This window comes from Micromys minutus, assembly GCF_963924665.1.
Source record: "Micromys minutus genome assembly, chromosome: 14".
NCBI classification, from domain to species: Eukaryota; Metazoa; Chordata; class Mammalia; order Rodentia; family Muridae; genus Micromys; species Micromys minutus.
The window spans coordinates 52,186,240-52,208,080 of NC_137983.1; the positions used below are offsets into that span (position 1 = coordinate 52,186,240).

The 21,841-nt window shown below is 47.6% G+C and overlaps 1 protein-coding gene across 3 annotated transcripts in view; it reads right to left on the reverse strand.

Moving 5' to 3' along the window:
- ATP11A (ATPase phospholipid transporting 11A) overlaps positions 1 to 21,841 on the reverse strand; it is a 108,427-nt gene that overhangs the window by 41,962 nt on the left and 44,624 nt on the right. For all 3 annotated transcript variants that reach the window (XM_080928556.1, XM_080928557.1, XM_080928558.1), the window contains exons 2-8: positions 19,158 to 19,280; positions 11,995 to 12,084; positions 11,110 to 11,190; positions 7,479 to 7,586; positions 4,249 to 4,377; positions 1,694 to 1,797; positions 1,367 to 1,417 (exon numbers count right to left, since the gene is read on the reverse strand). In XM_080928556.1, coding sequence (XP_080784682.1) covers positions 1,367 to 1,417; positions 1,694 to 1,797; positions 4,249 to 4,377; positions 7,479 to 7,586; positions 11,110 to 11,190; positions 11,995 to 12,084; positions 19,158 to 19,280 — 686 coding nt within the window. The remainder of the gene's footprint in view (positions 1 to 1,366; positions 1,418 to 1,693; positions 1,798 to 4,248; positions 4,378 to 7,478; positions 7,587 to 11,109; positions 11,191 to 11,994; positions 12,085 to 19,157; positions 19,281 to 21,841) is intronic.

A 21,841-nucleotide genomic window follows, 5' to 3' on the forward strand; every position in this document is an offset into this window, starting at 1 on the left:
TGAGTGGACTGGGAATCTGGAAGCTGAGGAAAGCCAACATCTGCTTCCTGGTTGTATTACTCCAAATATCTACCACCATCTTAAAAAGGCAAATCACAAGCTGAGCAACTGTGATGTTAAAAGGCTAAGTTAAAACTAATACCAAAATATACAGAGCGTTAGGACCATGGCCCCAGCCTGGGGCCACCACTTTGTATCAGTGTGAAGTTCAGGGTCCGTTTGTTTGCTCTTTCATCTAAAACAAATCAGTTCTTCACAGTCTAGTTTCCAAAGCAATAAGGAGCTACAAGTTAGTGTCCTACTAACCTGCTGGTGGGTAACTGCCATAAAAGCAGGATAGGACCTGCAATGGTGGCACCAGACTGTGATCCAGCAGAGGCTGGAGGATCAGTGTAATATCTAGCTAACAGCAAGATAAAGTCTCAAAAAAAGTAACATAAACAAATAAACCATAAAAATGCAAGCTAAGAAGTACACAGACTATTATTCCCTTAAAGCAATGCCTTGCTGAGTCCCATGAGAGACAGGCCAAATATGAATAATCTAGTGACTATTTATTCCGTGGTGATTCTCCCATAGAGACCTGCCTCTACTTCTGGGCAAATGTTTCCTTTTAGCATAGAATGATACCAGAATATCAATAATTTGGAACTGCTTAAACTGCAAGAAAAGGTCAACTTCAAAACCTACTAAAAGTCAATTTCTTAAGCAATGAACCCAAACACTTCCTCATCAAGCACAGCAGAGATAACAGCCTGAGGTACAGAACTCTTCTATGGGCGGCCTGGCAGTATGTGGTGTGCAGATGAAGACACGCCAGGTGGTTCCTAGGGCCGATCCCCGGCTAGCTCTCGGGCTCTCTCTTTATGCACACCAAGACTGCAGGTGTAAGGCACAGAGGCGTAAGGCACAGGAGGCTGACCAGCACACAGTGTCTCCTTGCAGGTAGCCAGGTCCCCTCATCCTAGCTGGGCCTGAAAGAAACCCTGAGCATCTCAACCCAGTAATGGCCAGGGCAGGCTAATCTGCTGTTAGACAGGTCTTTGTATCAGAAACTTCTGATCTCACAGCATGTGAGGGTACTGCTCACAGATGGTCTGAGCCCTTCCCCCATTTAAAAATCACACCGCAGGCTTCTGACCTGGAGTAGCTGGAGAGGTTTCACACTGGTAGTGTCATGTATGAGGTTCCAGGATCAATACATCAGCATGTTCAGACAAACCCCAGAGTGAGCATGGGAGAGCAGAATGTGCTTATGAGGCAGGGCCCTGCCTTCTACACCAAGTAGTACGGTAGGATCATCAAAGTTCGAACTTCTGCTGTAACCATGAAGAAGATAAAGGCCTGGACTCCCAAGAAGACTCACCTCACTACAGGGTCATTCAGGTCATTGTAAACATTGATGCGCCCCACAAACCTGCCAACAGAAAGATGACTTTGTTACTCAGCCTGCACCACAGGCAGCTCAGCCCACTCGAGGGAAGGACTGGTGACTGCTTAGCCAGCCCCCTCTTCCTACTCCTCTTATTTGTGTTTCTTCTCCCCTGGCTTACATGACATTTCTTAACACACAGACAAAGAACAGCAAGGCTTCCTTCTGGAGAAACTGCAGGTCTGCGCGGTGCTAGTCTACACTACAGAGTGACTTCCCAGCAGTGCACCCAGTCTTTCCTGGTCAGTGTGCTTGGCTTACTTGTAGAGGTCAGGCTGTGGCTGTTCACACTCAATGGTGGCATGCAAGCTGTCAACATCCGCCTCTGTGTGAAAGCCCTTGGTATCCTGCACTGCGTAGTGAGTCTGCAGAGGAGAGAAAACACGAGCCACACCCTGAACTTCACTGCACCTGGTTTCTGGCACCCACCCAGAATTTCATCTTCATGCATATCCAGTGAATCCTACTGTGAATCTAGATGTCCTACTGTGTGTTTTGAATGCAAAGGATCATGGGAAGATGAGACTTGGCTATGACAGGAACTCTGACTCTCCATGCTTACCCAACATCCTCATCTTAAATCTAGCAGGATGAAGAAACCTGGTATTTAATGCACCTGCCCTGGGAAGAGCTGTAAATCACTCGTGTGTTTCTCTTCTTTCAGGCAAATACTGTACATCTCAGGAGATGCTAGAAGCATCAATTGGTCTCATTTCCCAAGCTTTACCACCAAATGTTCTCCTGATAGTGCTCTCCAAAGCTGTTCAACTGTTTAAACCACAAGGTTCCTCAACTCTGAACTAAGTGCATCGAAATCTCCAGGAGGCTGCTAGGCCATTGCTCTTAGGTCACCCTTTGGATTTCAGGATAACAAGTCTGAGCAGGAGGCCCAGAACCTGCACTTCTGGACAGATGTCAGCTGGCACATGTTGCTGTCCAGGGCCATGGGGCCTAGCTAGCATCTGTGGACCCATGCACAGGTAAATGTGGGGATGTATCTCCTTTACCGAGGAAGGAGAAGAGGAACACAGGCATGTAACAGGGTCTGGTCAGGAGGAAGGGTGCCCCTTTGTCTCTGCTTATAGCTCTAATAGTGAGTGTTGGGATTCATGGCACCACGTGGCTAAGTGTACAAGTGGTTACATCATCATTTGTGTCGTTCAAACTCTTGCTGTGCTCTGAGAATCTGGGGGAGGTTTCTAATCAGGAATCTGACAACCTTTCAGATGTAAAAAGTCCTGAAAGGCCAGGCTGAGGTCATGTGACCAGTGTAAGAACCCTGGGGTCAGTAGAAGCCTTCCCACAATCTGTTCTTTCAAAGAAAGGTTCCACAGAACTCCAGCCCCTGGAGCCAAACCAAACGAACAGAAATGATGCCAGGAACCAGTCAGGTGCATCGTTCGAATGCACAGGAGTGCAGGTGCAGTAGGGAACCAGCCAGGTGCACTGTGCGAATGCACAAGAGTGCAGGTGCAGTAGGGGACCAGCCAGGTGCATTGTTTGAATGCACAGGCGTGCAGGTGCAGTAGGGAACCAGCCAGGTGCATTGTTTGAATGCACAGGAGTGCAGGTGCAGTAGGGAACCAGCCAGGTGCATCGTTTGAATGCACAGGCGTGCAGGTGCAGTAGGGAACCAGTCAGGTGCACTGTGCGAATGCACAAGAGTGCAGGTGCAGTAGGGAACCAGCCAGGTGCATCGTTTGAATGCACAGGCGTGCAGGTGCAGTAGGGAACCAGCCAGGTGCATTGTTTGAATGCACAGGCGTGCAGGTGCAGTAGGGACTCTAGCGTTTCCCAAACACGTAGCTGCTGCTACAGTGCACTTTCCAGGGTCTCAGATCCATCCAGACACTGGGCCATTCTGTCTGAGCAGTTATAGTCATTCTGAAATGTACTCCTGCCCTCAGACAGGTCCACAGAGCAGGTTTTGTCCAGTAGAGGTGAGTGGCTTACAGGTAAGGCTGTGAGCCCTGTCCAGGCACAACAACTCAAGTTACTAGGAGCCTCTCCCCAAAGGGACTGCTGCTCTGTAGTGCTCAGAGGAGGGTGCTGAATCTCCTGGTATGGACTCCCTAGAAAACATAAAACTACCTGCAGGCTTTTACACAACAGTGCCATGGATGGCTCCCAAAGATGCCACATCCTTCGCTAAGCACATGAGAAAGTGTCCCATCTCAGAGCTGGCTGGCTGCACCTTCGGGAATTGTCCCTGCTGTTCTAGGGTCTCAGCGGCTGTCACTGAGGTGCTGCCAGAGCTCAGTTCTCAGCTTTCACACTTTCACAGAAGTCCCTCCTTCCAGAATTTTAAGTTAAAAAATAACCCTGTAAATTAACAACAGTACTATAATTTTTTTTTTGCTTACCTAATTGTCAAAGTTTTTAAATCTAATATAGAATTCCATATGGAGTTGAAACAATTAATTAATAGTTCCAGAAAGTGTCTTATGATAATTTATTAAGACACTGAAGTAACAGACATATCTGTAGAGTTCTGCCTGCATAGACAACTCTCCAACAAGATTATCACTGGACTAGGAAAGACATGGATTTTTTTACTAAGAAAGTGAGAACATTGACATTCTAATAATCTGCTTATGTCTGGGTAATGGTAGGTGTGTCTGCTCACCTCAGACCACGGTTGTCACAAACTTAAAGGGAGGAAAGAAGAGGTGAAAGTGGGCAAGAGTAAAGGGTTAGAGGAGATAACCCCCAGGATGACCCTCGAGCGTGCTCTGGGAGTACAGACATGCTTAGGTTCTACCCAGGATGTCAGTCTGGCCAAGACCCTGAGCTGCACCCAAATCCAGGCATATTACTTTATGGCTCGACTCTCCGTCTAAGCTAGCTGTGGTGACGTGGCATGTCCCATCTGCCCGGTTGCTGGAGAGAAAGATCAGGTCACAGGGAAAGGTCTCATCTTCTTTCACCATGACAATGTCCCCAACCTGCAAGACACAGAGACAGTATGGTCACTGAGAGGCCACCTTTGTGCCACAGCTTACCCTGGGCTGGAATTTGCTCTCCTACTGTATCTTGTACCACCGTGTCTTAGGATACAAATGTGATTCTAGCAAAGATCCATGTGGAGGCTTTCTGTTGAAGCAAGGCCTCTCTGGGCTCTGTGGGCCACTGCAGACCAGAGCAGCTCCAGGGTAAGCAGAATATGTCTCAGTGAAAACACAGACAAGATCATCACTAATCAAGACCAAGACGGATGAGCTCATGCTTGCTCAAAGTGCTAAAAGTGAAGTAGCCCTTGGAAGGACTCCAGTCAGATGGGGTTTCCAAGCTCACTCTGAGAGGCCTCAGTGGCCCATCACCGAGCTGCCATGGCAGTCAGCAAGACAGATGGCTCAGCTGCAGGTTAGCCTATATGTGACCACTAACTAAACCCGTCACCTTGTTTTGTGTCTTCCACTATTTCTTCAGCGGTGTAGGCATTTCTATGACAGCTGGGGAGTTCTTTCTAATCTAAAACTACAGCAGACAGGGTAGCCTCGGTGGCTGTAGGACCTTCCTGTTGCTTTGACAGACTCCTGGTACCCTGGACAGGCCCGAGCATCCCAAGCATTAATTTGTAAATGAGAGTGACAGATGACGTGCTCACTGAGGGTCTAAGAACAGAGACACTCTTCCCAAACGGATGCCTTGGTTTAGTGAAGCCCGTGTCTCATCGTAACGAGGATCTGACAAATACAGTGGCTAACTAAAAACTGAGTGGGAAGGATGGGCTCCAGAATACAGGAGTGTCATGATGGAGCCAAATGCAGTTGGTCCAGTCATCCCAACCATGAAAAACTGAGTTAGTGTAGTGTGTCATACAATACACACACATGCAAATGTACACATGAACACACACACACACATGAACATATATTTTACTCACATATAAACACACACACACTTCACTAATAGCATAGGGAGTATAAGAAGCCCCATGCAGGAGAAAAGTAAGATAGCTAAAAACAGAGTTCTGACCTGAACTTCATACCTTAAAACAGCAACAACAGAGGCTCAGAGAGCTTAAATAAAAACATTACATTAAAATAGAAATTAGACAAGCTCTAGCAACAAACTTTTGAACTCCAGGACTGGGAAAACAATGTTTAATCATTATGCTGTGTTTGGGTGATATGTGTGGGGTGGCTGGCTTTTCTGAAGGGAAGTGGAGGAGTGGATCTGGGGACGAGGAGACAGTGTGGGGAGGAACTGAGAGCAGGGAAGACAAGCTGTGACCAGGATGTAATAATATATGAGAGAATACATTTAGAGAAAATATAAAAAGAGTATTTAATCACATCAAAACCGAGATCCCCAAAAGGCAAGGGGACTTCCTCCTTTACAAATTCTTGCTTCCAGAAAGCCTTGTAAAGAGAGTGACAGACACAGTTGGCACTGAACTAAATATTCTTACAAAGCCGCTCTCACACCTGACAGTGAAGTGAGGCTCATCCAACACACTAGAAAACAGACGGAGGAGGAACTGGTGCTTCGCATAGAAGGGTCCCGGATAGAAATGAGCACAGGTAACATGGCCCCAGGAGACACAGACCCACCCCAAAGCTGGTGGGCTCTCAAGATGGACACCCACAGGCTGGTAGCAAGGTGGAATAAGCAGCCATTCTGGAAGATGTTGGGTGATCTCTCCTGAACCAGAAAGGGCTCCACAATTCAATCAATAGTTGAGTTTAGATCAAAAGAAACAAAATCGAACTTCATACAAAGTCCTGCACACAAAAGTTCCCAGCAGTGGAACACACACCAGGGGTTCTGCTCTGGGGCAAAAAAGGAGGAACTGCAGGTGTCCACCATTCAGAAGCAGATGAGAGCGAGGACCTGGACTGGGTGAAGAGGACACAACCTTCTTGGTGTGACCAAATCCCAGACACAGACTAGGCCAAGTACACACAAGGTCTCCTTACTGCTTCTATGACATGATCCACAGGACTGATTTCCTAAGAGCCTCCTGTATCTCCTAAGAAAAGGGCACCATGGGTTAGCAGGCTGGAGAGAAACCACAGAAACAGATTGGTCCTCCTCTGTTTGTCTCAGGGAAGAAGTTTATTGCTATTTGCTTCTAAACCCTGGGTACCAGATGTTGAGCAAACGATTCTCCTCAGGGACTCCTACACTGCAGATACACTTTCCTGAAATCCACACCATTTACTTCTGCTTTTAAAAAAGGAGTCATGTCTACTACAAGTATGGGAGACTCTGCAGCAGAGCCCATGGTTAGAGAAACTGCACTCAAGCTAGGACCCGAGTATGGTGATGTGGATGTGGTGCCAGGCAGTCTGCCCTAAGCTTGGCCCATCAGCCTTGAGCCTCAGCCTTCTGCATCCTGACTCTAGGAAAACATTCCAAGTTCCTGTCCCAGAAGAGAAGGGTCTCTTGGAAGCAGCGACACATGAAATGGCATTTATACATCAAACATGCTTAAAATGAACATGTACACAGCCATGCACCAGTAGATTAAGTGCAATGGGGCTAGCAAACACATGTATATGTCTTTGGTCCTTAGAAGGGGATGTTGCCCTATCGTATGTGTCTGGGCACTTAGCCACATCTTGAGACACCCTCTGACCTCAAGCTGAATAGCTGGCTTATGTCAGGCCCGGGTTTGTCAGATTCTTGCTGAATGGGGCAGACTGCTATCAGGAAAGTGTCAGGACAGATAACAGAGCTGCCTAAGAGGGAGGGAGGTGGAGTCTGGTGAGGCTCAGACGTGGGATGGGTACCAGGAGGGACAGAGGCAGGGAGGGACTGAGCACAAGTCTACACTGAGGTGATGCCCAAGGTGAGGGCCGGGACTGGCCCTGAGACCAGCTTTAACAGCTGACTGTCATACATTCTCTGTAAGTGTCTTCAAGCAGTCAGTCCAGGCAGAAAGGCAAGTGGCTCCAACAACTTAAACCATTCAAACCTTCAACGACATCAAGACAGGGACAATGTGGATACCCAACAACCTGTGCATTAATGGCAAACCTGCTTTAAAATGACTCTGAAAAACATATTGGTAAGCCAGGCAGATGTGCTGCGCCCTTACTCTCAGCTTCCGACTCTGCTTCCGGACCAGCTTGCCATGCTGAATGAAGTGCACGGGACACTGGTTCATGGCATTGTCTGCCTTGTGGCGAAGCCAGTCTTCATAACCCTAAAATCAGAGAGACAAAGAGAAGGTGTGTCTAAAACAATTATGGCTGAGCATGGTCTAGCCTGGGGTGTGCTCACACATCCCTGGTGGTTAGAGCTGGGCATTCTCACACCAACATTTAGACTACTTTATGTTTCTACAATTATAGCTGATATAATCTTTGTAATTACAACTTCTATATAAACTCAAGACCTTTGCCTGGGAAAAATTCTTTCACAAGGAACGAACGATTCAGTCAAAAGATGAGCCAGTCTTGAGGATTCGGCAGTGGCACCGTCCCCAGGTACTGACTGCATTGGCCAACCACGTTCACCTGCCCAGCTCCGAAAACAAAGGTCTTCAAACCTGCATTTCCAGATGACTGCCAAGTGAGAAACAAAGACAAACCAATGGCAAGTTAGCTTCTTTAAATTATTATTTTAGATAAGACCTCTCCCTGGTTGGTCTGTTTGTTTAGGTCTTATTTGGTTTTGTTTTGGGATGCAGTAACTTAACATAAGCTAGAATCACTGAGAAAGTTCTTCCCAAGACTGGCCCAGAGGCAAGTATGTCCAGTGTTTTCTTGGCTAATAACTGGTGTAGAGTGCCCAGATCGCTGTGGGAAGTACCACCCGGGAAGGGGGTCCTGAGCTACAGGAGGAAGCAGGCTGAGCAGCCCGGGACAGGGAAAGCCAGTAAGCAGCCCTCCACAGCTTCCTCAGACCCTTTGCTCCCCAGTTTGCTTTTGGTCGTGGTGTTTTAGCACAGCCACTGAACGCAACTTAGACAGCATCATTTTGTACTTGAGCCTGGTCTAGAACTCACTATTAAGACTAAGTAGGTCTTGAACTCACAGAGGTCCCCCCACTTCTGCTTCCTGAGTGCTGGGATGTAAAATATGTATCATCATGCCCAGCCCATCATTAGATAACTTTTAAACATTCCTCAGTTTCTACTGTTTCAAATACTACTACTACTAATAATGATAATAATGATGATGATAATAATAATAATAGTAATAATAAAACAAAGCCTTACTATCTTATGACAAGAACCAGGTGTCAAATGTCTTCTAAACACAACACAATACACACACACACACACACACACACACACACACACACACACACACACACACATCATGTGGAGACCCCCAAACCTGTCAGATTGGAGAGTAAATACCAAAGCCAGCCAGCTGAAGCACCTGCTGTTGGGTGGCTACACTGCTTCCTCCTGGGAAACAATTTACTTACAAGTTGACATTTTCCAAATTATCCAGATGTCATAATGAAAAAGTGAATTCTAAATACAGAAATGCAAATCAATGCCATCCAGTGCTCTGCAGAAGGATGTAGATAATGAGGAACAGGCAAAGGACAAGTCTCTAAAGACTTATAAACGGCTTCGAGTTTATGGAAAGATCCTCACTGGCCATCAGGGAAACACAGGCCACCAGGCACACAGTGGGAGAGCCGTGATAGGCTGAGAGCACATCGAGGGCAGAGCCTATGGACCATAAGCAGGAAGGGTTTGCTCGTACAGGGCAGACTCCTGGCCAGTTCCTCAGAAGCTTAGAGCGACTCTACCTGTAGATATACTCTAAGAATTAAGGATCTACATCCAGCAATCTTCATTCATCTCCAGACAGAATATATACAACTATTGTTGGTTAATTAAAAATAAGTACATGGGGGAGAGGGAAAGGAAAAATCTAAATAAATAAGTAAATACGTAAAGAACTAGGAACAAATCAAACCAGTGTCCACACAAGCACGCTGAGCAGTATGCGTCACCAGGGAAGAAATGAACAGAGGCCAAGTGTTCCAGACAGACTGTGAGATAAACTAATCCAGTCTATACACACAGACCCCAGAGTGTCTGTCATTTATGACATGGATCGAAGCTTTGATATGCTAGTGTGCACAAGCCTTTCAAACCTCATGCTAACAGAAAGAGATCAGTCAGAGAAGACAGTGTGTCCCTGAGACACTCCCTGGCCACCTTTATGAGACTGAGAAGACACTTCCTTTATCTCTCAATGGTCAGCAGGCCAGGCCTGGGCAGAAACACATTCTAGGGTGAGGTAAAGCAGGGCCTGGGAGGATGGACAGTACACTGGAATCCAGCCGCTTCGGCTGGCTCAGAATGTAGAGACCTACTTTCTTCTCCAATTCAAAAGCACCAAGCCAGTGACCAACTGATTCTAACATGTTTCCATCTGAAGCAAACATAACTCAGACCCCTTTGGGGATTGAACAACCTTTCACAGAGGTCACAAAGACCATTAGAAAACAGATGTTTATATTATGATTCATAAAAATAGCAAAATGACAGCTATGAAGTAACAATGAGATAATGTTATGGTTGGAGGTCACCACAACATGAGGAACTGTGTCAGCTGCACCACTGGGAAGGCTGAGAACCACTGCTCTACAGCCTTAACCTCCTCATGAATGAGCTGAAACAGACTAGACCACCCACCTGGAAAGAAGTGACCCCTGGTGCCAACATGGGTGCCTGCCTTCGTGGCTGTGAGATTTGTTTTTAATAAAAATTTAATCTAATTAAAAATATAGAAATGCTTTTAAAAACTTAACATTTAATCCTAAAATTTATGTGAAAATGCAAAAGGTCAAGGTCCAAAATAGCAGAGTTGTTCCATCTATACATTGAGCTTCAAAACTGTACTACAGCCTGCAGCAATGCAGCCAGTGTATAAAATAGCCTAGTGATGATGTCTCAGCTGAACAAAATTCATACAGACATAAACCCTCAAAATGGGGAAAAGATGAACTTTCATTAACTGTCACTGAATATATATGCAGAATAAACACACATACAATGTAGATTGTTTTGTATTGAAAATTATTATAAAATGTTACCTAAATTAACAACAAAAATTACAAAACTTTTGAGAAAACATCAGAGTAAACTTAAAGGCACTTAAATTCTGTCTCAGTCTTTACTATGCTGTCTCATGGCTAACATCAGCTCAGAAAGTGAGAAGGAAATCTCTACCCCACATAAAACAGTAAATAAATAACCCAATGGGAAGGCACGCTAGAGGAACTCAGAATCCAACTGAATGAACTAGTTAGTAACGGCTTAAATAAGAACAACTTAAACATTATTGGATTATAGCACAAAGTTTAAGATAAACATTTTTAAATCCATGTTGATATTAGTAAACCACTGAATTAAGGTAGATGGGTATTAGACAAATCATCTTTGAGTAAGAATTTGAAATAATTCACACACTTGGTTATGAAGGAGATGAGGTATATGTCTGCACTTAGTAGTTACTTCCAAAGCACAGAATACGAAAAAGGGGAAGGACAAACCCATTTCACAGCAAGGAAACACAAGAACTGGATCACAGATGGATAATGGAGTTTGACTGTCTCCCTCATGCTAAGTCACACAGATGACAGATACTTGTGATGTTAAAGGGTGGTACTGCACATCTGCAGTCACCCTCTCAACCACTAACACCAAGTTCACTATTAAAAACATCAATCACCACAAATAAGTATCCAAGTCCTACCTGCTTGATGGCTGTGACAGTGATGACGAAGAAGAGTGGGAGCCCGCTCGTCACTGGACTTGTGGGTGTGTCAATGATCAACTGTGGTGAAGAGAGAGCCATGGAGTCATCTTGCAAACACCTAGCAACCTGACGGCGAGCGAGTCTAGCCCAGCCTTTTTCCAAACCAGATTCTTCCTACCTCAAAGCACTTGGCTGGATGTCTCCTTGCCAGCAACATGCACAGAAGGGACACCACCCTGTCCCAATAACTAATGCTGAGGGAGGCTCCCTAAAGGGTGTGCTTAAAGAAACCATCGTACGTGGCTAGGGCCCAAGTCTGACACAGAATACATTGTTTCATTTAGTCCATTCACAAGTGTGACAAGGATACATTGTTTCATTTAGTATATTCACAAGTGTGACAAGGATACATTGTTTCATTTAGTCCATTCACAAGTGACACAGAATACATTGTTTCATTTAGTCCATTCACAAGTGTGACACAAGATACACTGTTTCATTTAGTCCATTCTACAGGTGTCACAAGAGTGAGTGAGTTCTAACAGACTTCATGCTAGGATTGAGGTTGTTCATAGCCATACGTAGAATAATTTAGAAAAATGTGATACTGCTGTACAGGATGTGTGTTCTGCAGGCTTCATCTGCCCACACCCTTGTTGTATCCTTGCCTCTCCGATGTACAGCTGCTTTACATTTGTGGCTGGAGATTTTGCCCTGTCTCCTCATATAAGTATTCTTAGTGGCCACGGGAAGGCTCATATACACATAAGGATCTGAAGGTACTCGTCTGAGCTAAGAACACAAGAAGGAATGGCAGCACTTAGGGTGATAAGTCCTTGGTGTTAGTGACTGTGCAAGACAGAAAGTCAAGACTGTCCTTACCTGTACCAGGAAGATGATGAGAAAATAAAAGTTGGCTATTCTTCTGAACTGTTCAAATAAGTTCTTGGGTATGAAGTTCCAGAATGTGTACTGTAGAAAACAAAATCAAGAATAGACCACTTTGTGAGGGAGTCAACTGTGTCCAAGCAGGAGAGAGTGCAAGTATAAATATAAACTCACCAGAATTTATTGATTGACATGTTTTTTGTTTTTTTTTTACAATGCCCAAGACAAGCTAAGACAGAGTGTACCCTCCTCAGTAGACAAGTCCAGATCGCCCAGCCCAGTGAGTCAAGGCAGAAAGCAAAACTCTCAGGCAGTTACTGTACAGGTGAGAACATTCCATCAGGGGCTCTATCTTCTCATCTCTGGTTTGACATCAGGCACAACTGAGAGGCAGCAGAAGGGACAGAGTCTGAGCTGCCTCGAGGTTGCATCCCTGACGGCAGGGCATGGTGTCCACACTGCAGGGTGCTGCACCTGTCTGTGCCTACATGCAAGGGCCCTTTGCTGGATTTACCAGGTAAGAAAAGAGTGTGGTCCCCACACTACCTATTCTCCAAACTGACTCCTTGGCATCTAGAACAACAGCAGCTACTCTCGACATATCCTTTATGTTGTGATGCTGTCCAAGCTCATTTGCCTTTTCACAAAATTTCTAAGTATGAGGGGACCTTCAAAGTCCCTGGTGGAGACTGTGCCAACCATGCTGACCATGTCAACAGGATCAGCATGGCTGCCTCCCCATGACTTAGTGTCCTTGTCTGTGTGCAAGCTGGGAAGGACTTCAACAAGCTCAGAGCCCCAGCTGAAGCAGGCACTCAGATATGGTAGAGGGCGAAGTTCTAGAACTTGATGGGCACTCTGCATGCCATCTCTCTCAGATTCTGGTGAAACATGTATTTCTTCCAGTCACACCTTCCATTAGCTTCCCACAGGGGGCGCTAAAGACACAAGAGAACTCTACAGGCCGACTGAGCCCTCTGCGCTCTCTGCACCCTCTGCCTCAACTTTCTGGGATGAACACAGACCAGTCTCCTGGTTTTTGTACCTTTTGTTTTTTATACAATGCCACTGTCAAATGGAATTATTTTAAGGCTCTACCTTATTTCCCTCTGTAACCAGGCCAAAATTCATTGCTTGCATAGTAGTTAGTCAAAATATTTCTATCACCCCACGCCCAGTGGCTCACAACTGCCTGTAACTGCAGCTCTAAAGGTCTTGACACTTTCTTTTGACCTACCATGGGTACCTGCACTCACACATGCACGTTTTTCTTCTCTCTCTCTTTCTCTTACACACACACACACACACACACACACACACACACACACACACACACGATTCCATCACTTAGAGGCCAGCAGAGCTCTCTGAGTTCAAGGACAGCCTGGTTTACACAGTAAGTTTCTAGGATAGCCCAGGGCTAAATATAGAATCGTCTGAAAAAAACAGAAAAAAAAATTTTAAACTATTACTTAGCAACTTAATATCCAATGTTTTCTGTGTTGAAATATTTGTAGATAACAACCACCTGACATTGAAATTTCCTTTAAAATGACATCAGAGGCTAAAGGGAAAAACAAGTGAAGTAGGGGCACAGAGTCCAGTTTGGGGTGACCAAACCGCTCACCATATGACAGAAAAGAGCTTTATTATGTTTCTGTTTTTATCAAGTTTTTTTCCATGGGGGTGGGGATGAGAACGTGGCTTAGTGGCAGAGCACTTACCTAGGATGTACGTGCTCAATTCCCAGTAAAGTAAGTAAATAAATGCTCTATGTTGGGAAGATCCAGTAGAGTCTTTACCAACACACTGGTATTACACTCCCCCATCAGTAATGACAGCTTTACTTGAGAATAACAAAATGGATCCAAATGAACAGACCACGGCCTCTGATGTGTCTAGATAACAGAGGGGGCCTGGGGTTTTACGATGCCGGCCACTGTGGGAGGAAACTACTGAACTGCAGCAGACACCATGTACGGGAGGTTTTAAAGTAGCAGGTGGTACTTTTATTGAATCTTCTGAATGAAATAGGCTTCAGCACAGAGGCACTGTGTGGCTGAACTGGCTCCGTGAGCCGCTCCTGAGGAGGGTGAGCGGGACTGCTGGGCTGCACTACAGTGGGCTACAGCAGGTGGCTCTCCTGTGCTTCACGCACTTCCACGGAGGGCCTTGTGCACATCTGGATCTGCGCTACCTGGATGTTCCTGTTTCAGTTCCCTGAAATTCTACCGTGTGTCACAGAATGAGGACTGCTATGCAGTCCAGCCACTAAGAAGACCCTGCTGTGGTTGAGAATCATCCTGCAGTTCACAAACTGTTAACAGTTATTACCGCTGATCACATGTAACTGGAAGACAAGTAATTTAAATGTCCACGAGTAGGTGACAGAACTGTAGCAGATAAAACAAGGGGCTGGAGAGAGATGCCCAGTCAAATAAAACACTTGCCACATGAATGAGGACCAGAGTTCAAGTTCTAAGCACTGAATAAAAAGCAGGGTACAGAAGTGCAGGCCACAACTCCAGAGAGAAAGCGGAGACAGGGCGATCCCCGGAGGCTCGCTGGCCAGTCAATCTAATCAATTAGTAAACTCCATGTTCAGGGAAAGACTCTGACTCAACAACAACACTACCACCACCAAAAAGCAAAAAGCAAAAACCAAAAGACCTTGGGGAGTCATTAAGGAGGACACCCAACCTTGACCTACGGCACTGACATGCATATGAGCACATTTGCTCCCACACGTGTGCTCCTCCTGCATGATCTCACACACACGGAACAGTTCATTAGAAGAGCCTGTAGTGGCTCAGTGATAGCGGCAGGTCAGCCACACATCTTCTGTCTTGGCTGATCTGTAAATCCTCCGTCTCTGTGAAGACATGTGGCCAGCACATGTCTCCATGTCATCCACGCTCAGGTATCAAGTTCTATTTCCATTCTCATATCAGGAGAGCAAAGTATCCCAGCCTGGAAAACTCTGTTATCAGTGACCAAGGGGAAGAACAAACTGGCTGCTTCACCAGTGAGAGGGCGGGTTAAAATGAGGACACAGCACCTCCCTCTCATGAAGATGTCTTGAGGCACTGAACTCAAGAGAGCGAACAAGCCCTGCTTCTTCATACTCATGGAAACTTTGGGCCAAGGTCAGTGGGGCTGTCTGTCAACCCAAGCAGAGTATGCCTGCTGTGTTCACACTGAGCTGAGGATGACCACTGGCCTCCTGTGTTCACACTGAGCAGTGGGTGCTCCACCGGCCTCCTGTGTTCACACTGAGCAGTGGGTGCTCCTCCTGTGTTCACACTGAGCAGTGGGTGCTCCTCCTGTGTTCACACTGAGCAGTGGGTGCTCCTCCTGTGTTCACACTGAGCAGTGGGTGCTCCTCCTGTGTTCACACTGAGCAGTGGGTGCTCCTCCTGTGTTCACACTGAGCAGCGGGTGCTCCTCCTGTGTTCACACTGAGCAGTGGGTGCTCCTCCTGTGTTCACACTGAGCAGTGGGTGCTCCACCGGCCTCCTGTGTTCACACTGAGCAGTGGGTGCTCCACTGGCCTCCTGTGTTCACACTGAGCTGAGGATGACCACCGGCCTCCTGTGTTCACACTGAGCAGTGGGTGCTCCTCCTGTGTTCACACTGAGCAGTGGGTGCTCCTCCTGTGTTCACACTGAGCAGTGGGTGTTCCTCCTGTGTTCACACTGAGCAGTGGGTGCTCCTCCTGTGTTCACACTGAGCAGTGGGTGCTCCTCCTGTGTTCACACTGAGCAGTGGGTGCTCCACCGGCCTCCTGTGTTCACACTGAGCAGTGGGTGCTCCTCCTGTGTTCACACTGAGCAGTGGGTGCTCCACTGGCATGTGAGTTTTCTGTTCATGCAGCCTCCTCCCCGGGTATGCCAACCTCTAGCTTTGTTGCTGGTGTGGAGGACAGCTCACAGAAGTCCCAGCTGTTCTGCATGTTGTCACAAGTCAATGGGACACTGACAAGAACTGGGCACTCTTCTGTTTGCCAGCAGCTAGGAAATAAAGATGAAGGTCTCAAAGCTCCCGCCTCTGTTCACTGCAAATGTATCCAGCCCACACGCAGGTGTGTAATTCACTATCCCACAGAAACACGAGGACGAGACACTGGTCCTTAATCAAGTAGAGTCACAGTATCCCTCTCCTTTGTGACTGGAAAAGGCAATGTGAAGACGGGGAATCTCCATGCTAGGCAGGGCTGCTGGTGATGAGGGTATAAGGGGAAGGGTCTAGGACAGAGCCATGGGGCAATGACGGCCCCGCAGAGCTCTGTGCGCAGGGAACAGAGTGACTACAGGGCACTTATTTTCTGTGGCCACTGACATGTTCCTGTCCCCAAGCTTTAGTTTTTTTTAAATAAGTGGTAGCCTCAGAAGGTTGTTCAGTGTTGATGTGACATGGTAAATATGGAAGCCACTTGTATAAACACCCACCAATCAAACTCTGTATCCAAACTGGCAGAGGTAATCAGCTTCACAGAAATCAAAAATAGTCTAGCTTTTCTGAACACATGGGTGTGAGGTGGGAGCAGGCAATGCAGAAAGAGCCAGTATTTACTTTGACAAAGCAAGGATCCCTGTGAATTTCATGCCCCAGGACCATTCTGCACAAGGCAGTGGGCAGCAAGTCACTGTTCTTGAGAGCAGAGTCTGCCCAGGACACAGCAACAGGGGATTTCAGAACCATGGACAGTCATTTCCATCTGCCTTCTTCCATCAGACAGGCATCCAGTCATTTCCATCTGCCTTCTTCCATTAGACAGGGATCCAGTCATTTCTATCTGCCTTCTTCCACCAGACAGGCATCCAGTCATTTCCATCGGCCTTCTTCCATCAGACAGGCATCCAGTCATTTCCATCTGCCTTCTTCCACCAGACAGGCATCCAGTCATTTCCATCTGCCTTCTTCCATCAGACAGGCATCCAGTCATTTCCATCTGCCTTCTTCCATCAGACAGGCATCCAGTCATTTCCATCTGCCTTCTTCCATCAGACAGGGATTCCCCACTGGGAACTGGGAACTCTGGCCAACACTGACCACCAGTAACGACAACCTGCCACATAGGTTGGGGCTTAATGCAAATTAATGTCCCTGTGATTCCTCACAGGACAAACACGGCCACAGCTCCCTGGTTTAATCTAACTGGTAGGCTCTGACGCATTCTTTGGCAGGTTGAAGATAGAAGCAAAATTTCCTTGGACACACAGACACATTACTATTGACATATTCAGAAAGCCTTTGTATACCTGTTGAAAAAATTAGCACTCTAATGCAGGTGAGTGGTTATTTAAGCAAAAACAGTGATAAATCCCTAATGATGCCTTATAGCCCAGTGTCAGTTGAGGTCCAGGGCCCTGGCCTCTTGTCCAAGAGCCTATCCTTCCTTCCTGAAGTTGAGTGGTACAGGGGCCAGGCTATGTGTATCTCCTCCCTGAAATATCACTGGCTCCTGTCACTGAGCCTAGGTACTGATCTCCACATAGGTGCCCACTGCTCATGCTGGGCCTGCTGGGAAGCTGAGAGGAAAGGCGCGCAAGAGGCTCTCCTGGTTTCCAGCCTGTCCTCCCTCTGCCCACTCTCTGGCCAGAGTGTTGACTTAACTCTGTTAGTTCCTGCTCAAGAGCTTCCTGGTAGGAAGGAGCCTCCCTAGAAAAAACTGCTTTTGAATACCCCGGGGACCTGCAATTCTCACACACCCTCCCTGTGGATTTTCTTTCCAGAAATCAAGGAGGCGGTGGTAGTTTGTGTTCTCCAGGGACAAAGGAGAAAAAGAAAAAATAATCCCAAGAGTCACTGTGGTCAACAGGCCCCAAATGGCTGACAGCAAAGGAGAGAGCACTTCATCTCTCCAAACATGACGGGGTTCTATCAGCCGCAAACTCCTTCAGCCTCTCAGCCCTGTACAATCTAGATAGAATCTGTTTGCATACAAATGACACAAGTGTGAGCACATGCACGTGTGTGTGTGTGTGTGTGTGTGTGTGAGTGCACACACTCTGAGTACCCACAGCATTAGCAGACAGCATGTACACACATACACACATGAACACAGATATGGACATAGCATGAGCACACATACACACATGCCATACACAGCACAAGCCCAAATGCTCTTGCACACACACACATGAAGAGAGGCGAGTACATTTTGGTGGGTCTGTCAGCTAAAAACCACCTTCAGAGAGAGCTGAGGGAGTGTCGGAGCTGTCTGTGAGCACAGGGTCTCTGTCCTTTCCTTCACTACCAAGCACTGTGTCACCTCAGGAGACACTCGTATGGTGGGCTTTGCTTATGAGTATTTTCCTTACCTATGCTGTTTCTAGACAAAAACTATTAAGACCTTGAGAGGCCAAACTTTGGGTCATAAAGACGTCTCAACAGTGCAGGGTTCTGTGACATAAGTGGCTCCTCCAGAGAGCTGTGCAGGACAAAACATTTGGTTGTGAAGGACAGAGACCTCCTTCTTGAGAGTCTTATGTGACCTAAACAGACCCACCACACAAGTCCATGTCTCTGAACATCTTGGTTGACTACTTATACATCTGTACCTTGCGCCTGCCCCACAGCAAACACAACACATGTGTACCACACCTGCAATGTACACATAGTTCACACACACATGGTCTACAAATGTACACGTTTTCAGGCATGTCCTTTGATGAGTGAAGGCGTTCCTCATCCTCTGGAAGCCATGAATCTTCACTCCCACCCTTCAGACATTCCCAGGTTTCTCTGTTTGACGACATTTCCACAGCCCACTGACGACAACAGTGCTTCACTCAAGTGAAGGGATCCAGCCGCACTTCCTCCTTCCTGCCTGTTGCACCGGCTGGCAGGCCCTGATGCTAGACACAGAGCCAGGCAATGCATGGGTGAGGGGCAGTGGTGAGATGTGGCCCAAGAGAAGTGAAGAGGGTAGGGCCTTGCAAAGCATACCTGACACCCCTATGTGAGCAGAAGTGCTGCCTGTCACAGAGACAGAGGTGCAAAAGCACCACAGCTGCTGGGAGAGCAGAGGCACCCGGGGCAGCTGCACAGGGGCACCAATGCTGTGCTGCAGGGAGCACCAATGCTGCTCAGAAGGGGCCGTCCCCTGTGGCAGCCTTCCTCAGGCAGCAGCTCAGAGCAGATGGTGAGGTTACCTTGGAGGAGACGATTCTGTTGTCGGGGTATCTCTGTGGAATGTAGGCCTCTGCACCCGGAGGGGGCTCCTTGTGTCCCACGTAGATGGTCCGACTGTCCACCCAGTTCTCTTCCCCTGCACACTGTGGATAGAAGAGCACCGTCATCATGTGCCTGAAGCCTGAAGAGCTGATCTTCCCCTCAATGCCCTCAGACTGAAACAGAGACTGTCCTGCTGATATGGAGGTAACAGTCCCAACCCGCTCTGCACCCATGTAAGTTCTGATGACGGTCACATTGGGCTCCCAGGTTTCCTGCCATGACTAGACACATGACTGGCTTAGCCCTACCAGTAAGAAGGGGCTTCATTTCTGTAGCCAAATCCCCAGGCATACACTGATACAGTGAGAGGCTATCTGCTCAGAGAGAGGCCCAAAGAACTCTTTTAACACTGAGTGCCGGCAGAAACAGCACGAAGCAGAGGGAACGTTCATTTCAAATTGTAGAAAGGGACACAAAATGCATGGTCAGGTGCTGGCCCGGAAGATCAGGAGAGCCTGGAATGCACCTCCCTCCTGGGTGACCTTTGCTGCTCGGGAAGCTCGAGTTCAAGGCTAGTAGAGGTGTTGCCTTGCAGCCCAGCACCTGTACATCTGCTCCACTGCACTTCCTGCCTGGCTTTCTCCAGTCCATTAGCACGACCAGCTCCTCTCTCTGTTCAGGTACCCGTTTGCCCGGGTCATGAAGCCCTTCCCCCGTCCCCTGTATGCTAAGCTACAAGATGCATGCACGGCATACCTTCTGCAGCGGGCATTCACTTGTGTGTGCTTGCCTGTCTGCACGCTCCTCAATAGGAACCACTTTGCTTGTGCAGCAGTCTGAACAGACAGCTCAAACTCCACATCCCCAGGAGCCAGGTAGTACCACTGCAACAGGAGCCAGTTTCCAGCCCTGGGTCAGATACAACATGGCCACTCCTGGGGCAGTGACTGGCCTCATCCCACAATGAGCCAAGGAAGCATTCCCTCATCAGAATCTCAGGATTTGCCTCCTCAAAAGGAATTCCAACTAAACCATACCCAGTGCCCTGACTCCTCTAAGCACAGTGGTTGCCCAGCAGGTACCATCTTAGTCAGAACAAAGGCCCAGCAGCCCCTCCCAGTAAGAGGTGATTTCATGCACAGCCTTTCTCATTCTGTAGGAAGGCTGAGTGTAGGGGATGGTGACCAAGGTCTTGTTAAGGGCCACACATCCCACGGGAGCCTGGAGGCCCACCTCCTACTCACAGAGATGCCCTGACACAAGTGCCATAAACACACGAGAAAGAAGAAGCACAAACACCTTTCAGTGCTTGGGGAAACTCCCAGAAACCTTTGCACTAAGCTTCAGGAGTAGTCAGGAGTTTCTACTAAGAGTCTGAAGGCTGAAGTCACTCCAGACCTCAGGGGCATCACTTACAGGGGAACTAGCACCTTCCTGTCTATCCTCAGGAGGAGAGAAGGTTTGGGGTGAAAAGACCTGCAGGCGTGTAGAAGAGGTGCCCTGAAGAGAATCTGTGGCCACACACACAGCTCCTGGGGAGTCACCTCGCTCCTCCAAGCTGCTTTGAGGCTCTTCTCAAACCGTGCATCTCATTCCCAGACCTGGCTGTGCATGCTCAGTGGCTAGCGAAGGCTCTAAGCCGAGCTGTAGGGAGCTCCCCAGGGAAGGGTTAACCGCAGGGAAACATGGGCCTCCACTGAAGGCCAGGCTTTGCTCTCGGTGTGCTAACGCAGGCAGTTAAATATTAATTCCTGCTCTTCCTGACCAAGGCCAGAAGTCGAAGTTGCTCCTAGGAATCACTTGACTGAGTTTTTAAAAATAAAACCCATAAGCACTTGTCTCTGACAGATGACAAATCAGGCTGACGACCAGAGGCTCAGATCCCAGCAAGAGTGTTAGATTAGCAGGAAGACCTTGAGGGCACAAGCTACTGTTAGGGTTCAGCCCCACCAGAACAAATGGATACTTATTAGCAACAGCTGAAGTCTAGACCAGCTCCAGGACCTTGTTCACATGACTAATTAATAAAGTACTAAAAAGAACAGGTCAGTAAATCAGAGGCAAGTGAGGCAGACAGCACCTCCATGGATGAACGGACCCAGGCTCCCTCGTGTGCAGCCTGGGAGCAGACAGAGGGACTGATGGGTTGGAAGGACAACACTGACACGACCACTGTGAACCAGGCGAAGACCCTGGAGTCGGATGAGGCAGGCTGTGGATGCAGCGCCTGAGCCCACAAAGGTCAGCCAGTGAGGGGCCAGTGAGGGACCGCTGGAGCTCGGGAACCCAGCACAGAGGCACCGCGTCAGCCTTAACTGCTTTTGCCCAGAAAGACAGAGGCAATGGGATGCTGTCCTGCCAAGACCTGCCCACCATCACTGTTCCTAATGACAGTCTGCATCTCCATTCAGACTGTGGGAGAGAAATAGTATAAAACGACTCAAACACAGAACTCTGGAGTGTAAGATCAACATCTTTGATATACTGGATCCAGATTACTCTTTAAGGAAAAGATTTGTCATTGGTGCCTCCTTACTGTGGCAGTGGACAAGGACGCAGAAGACCATGCAAACATGCAAGACCTAACATGCCAGGGATAAGTGCCCACTGTCTGTGCGCTAGCCTCATGTTTAAAGCCAGTGAAGACCCTATTAGTGCAGCT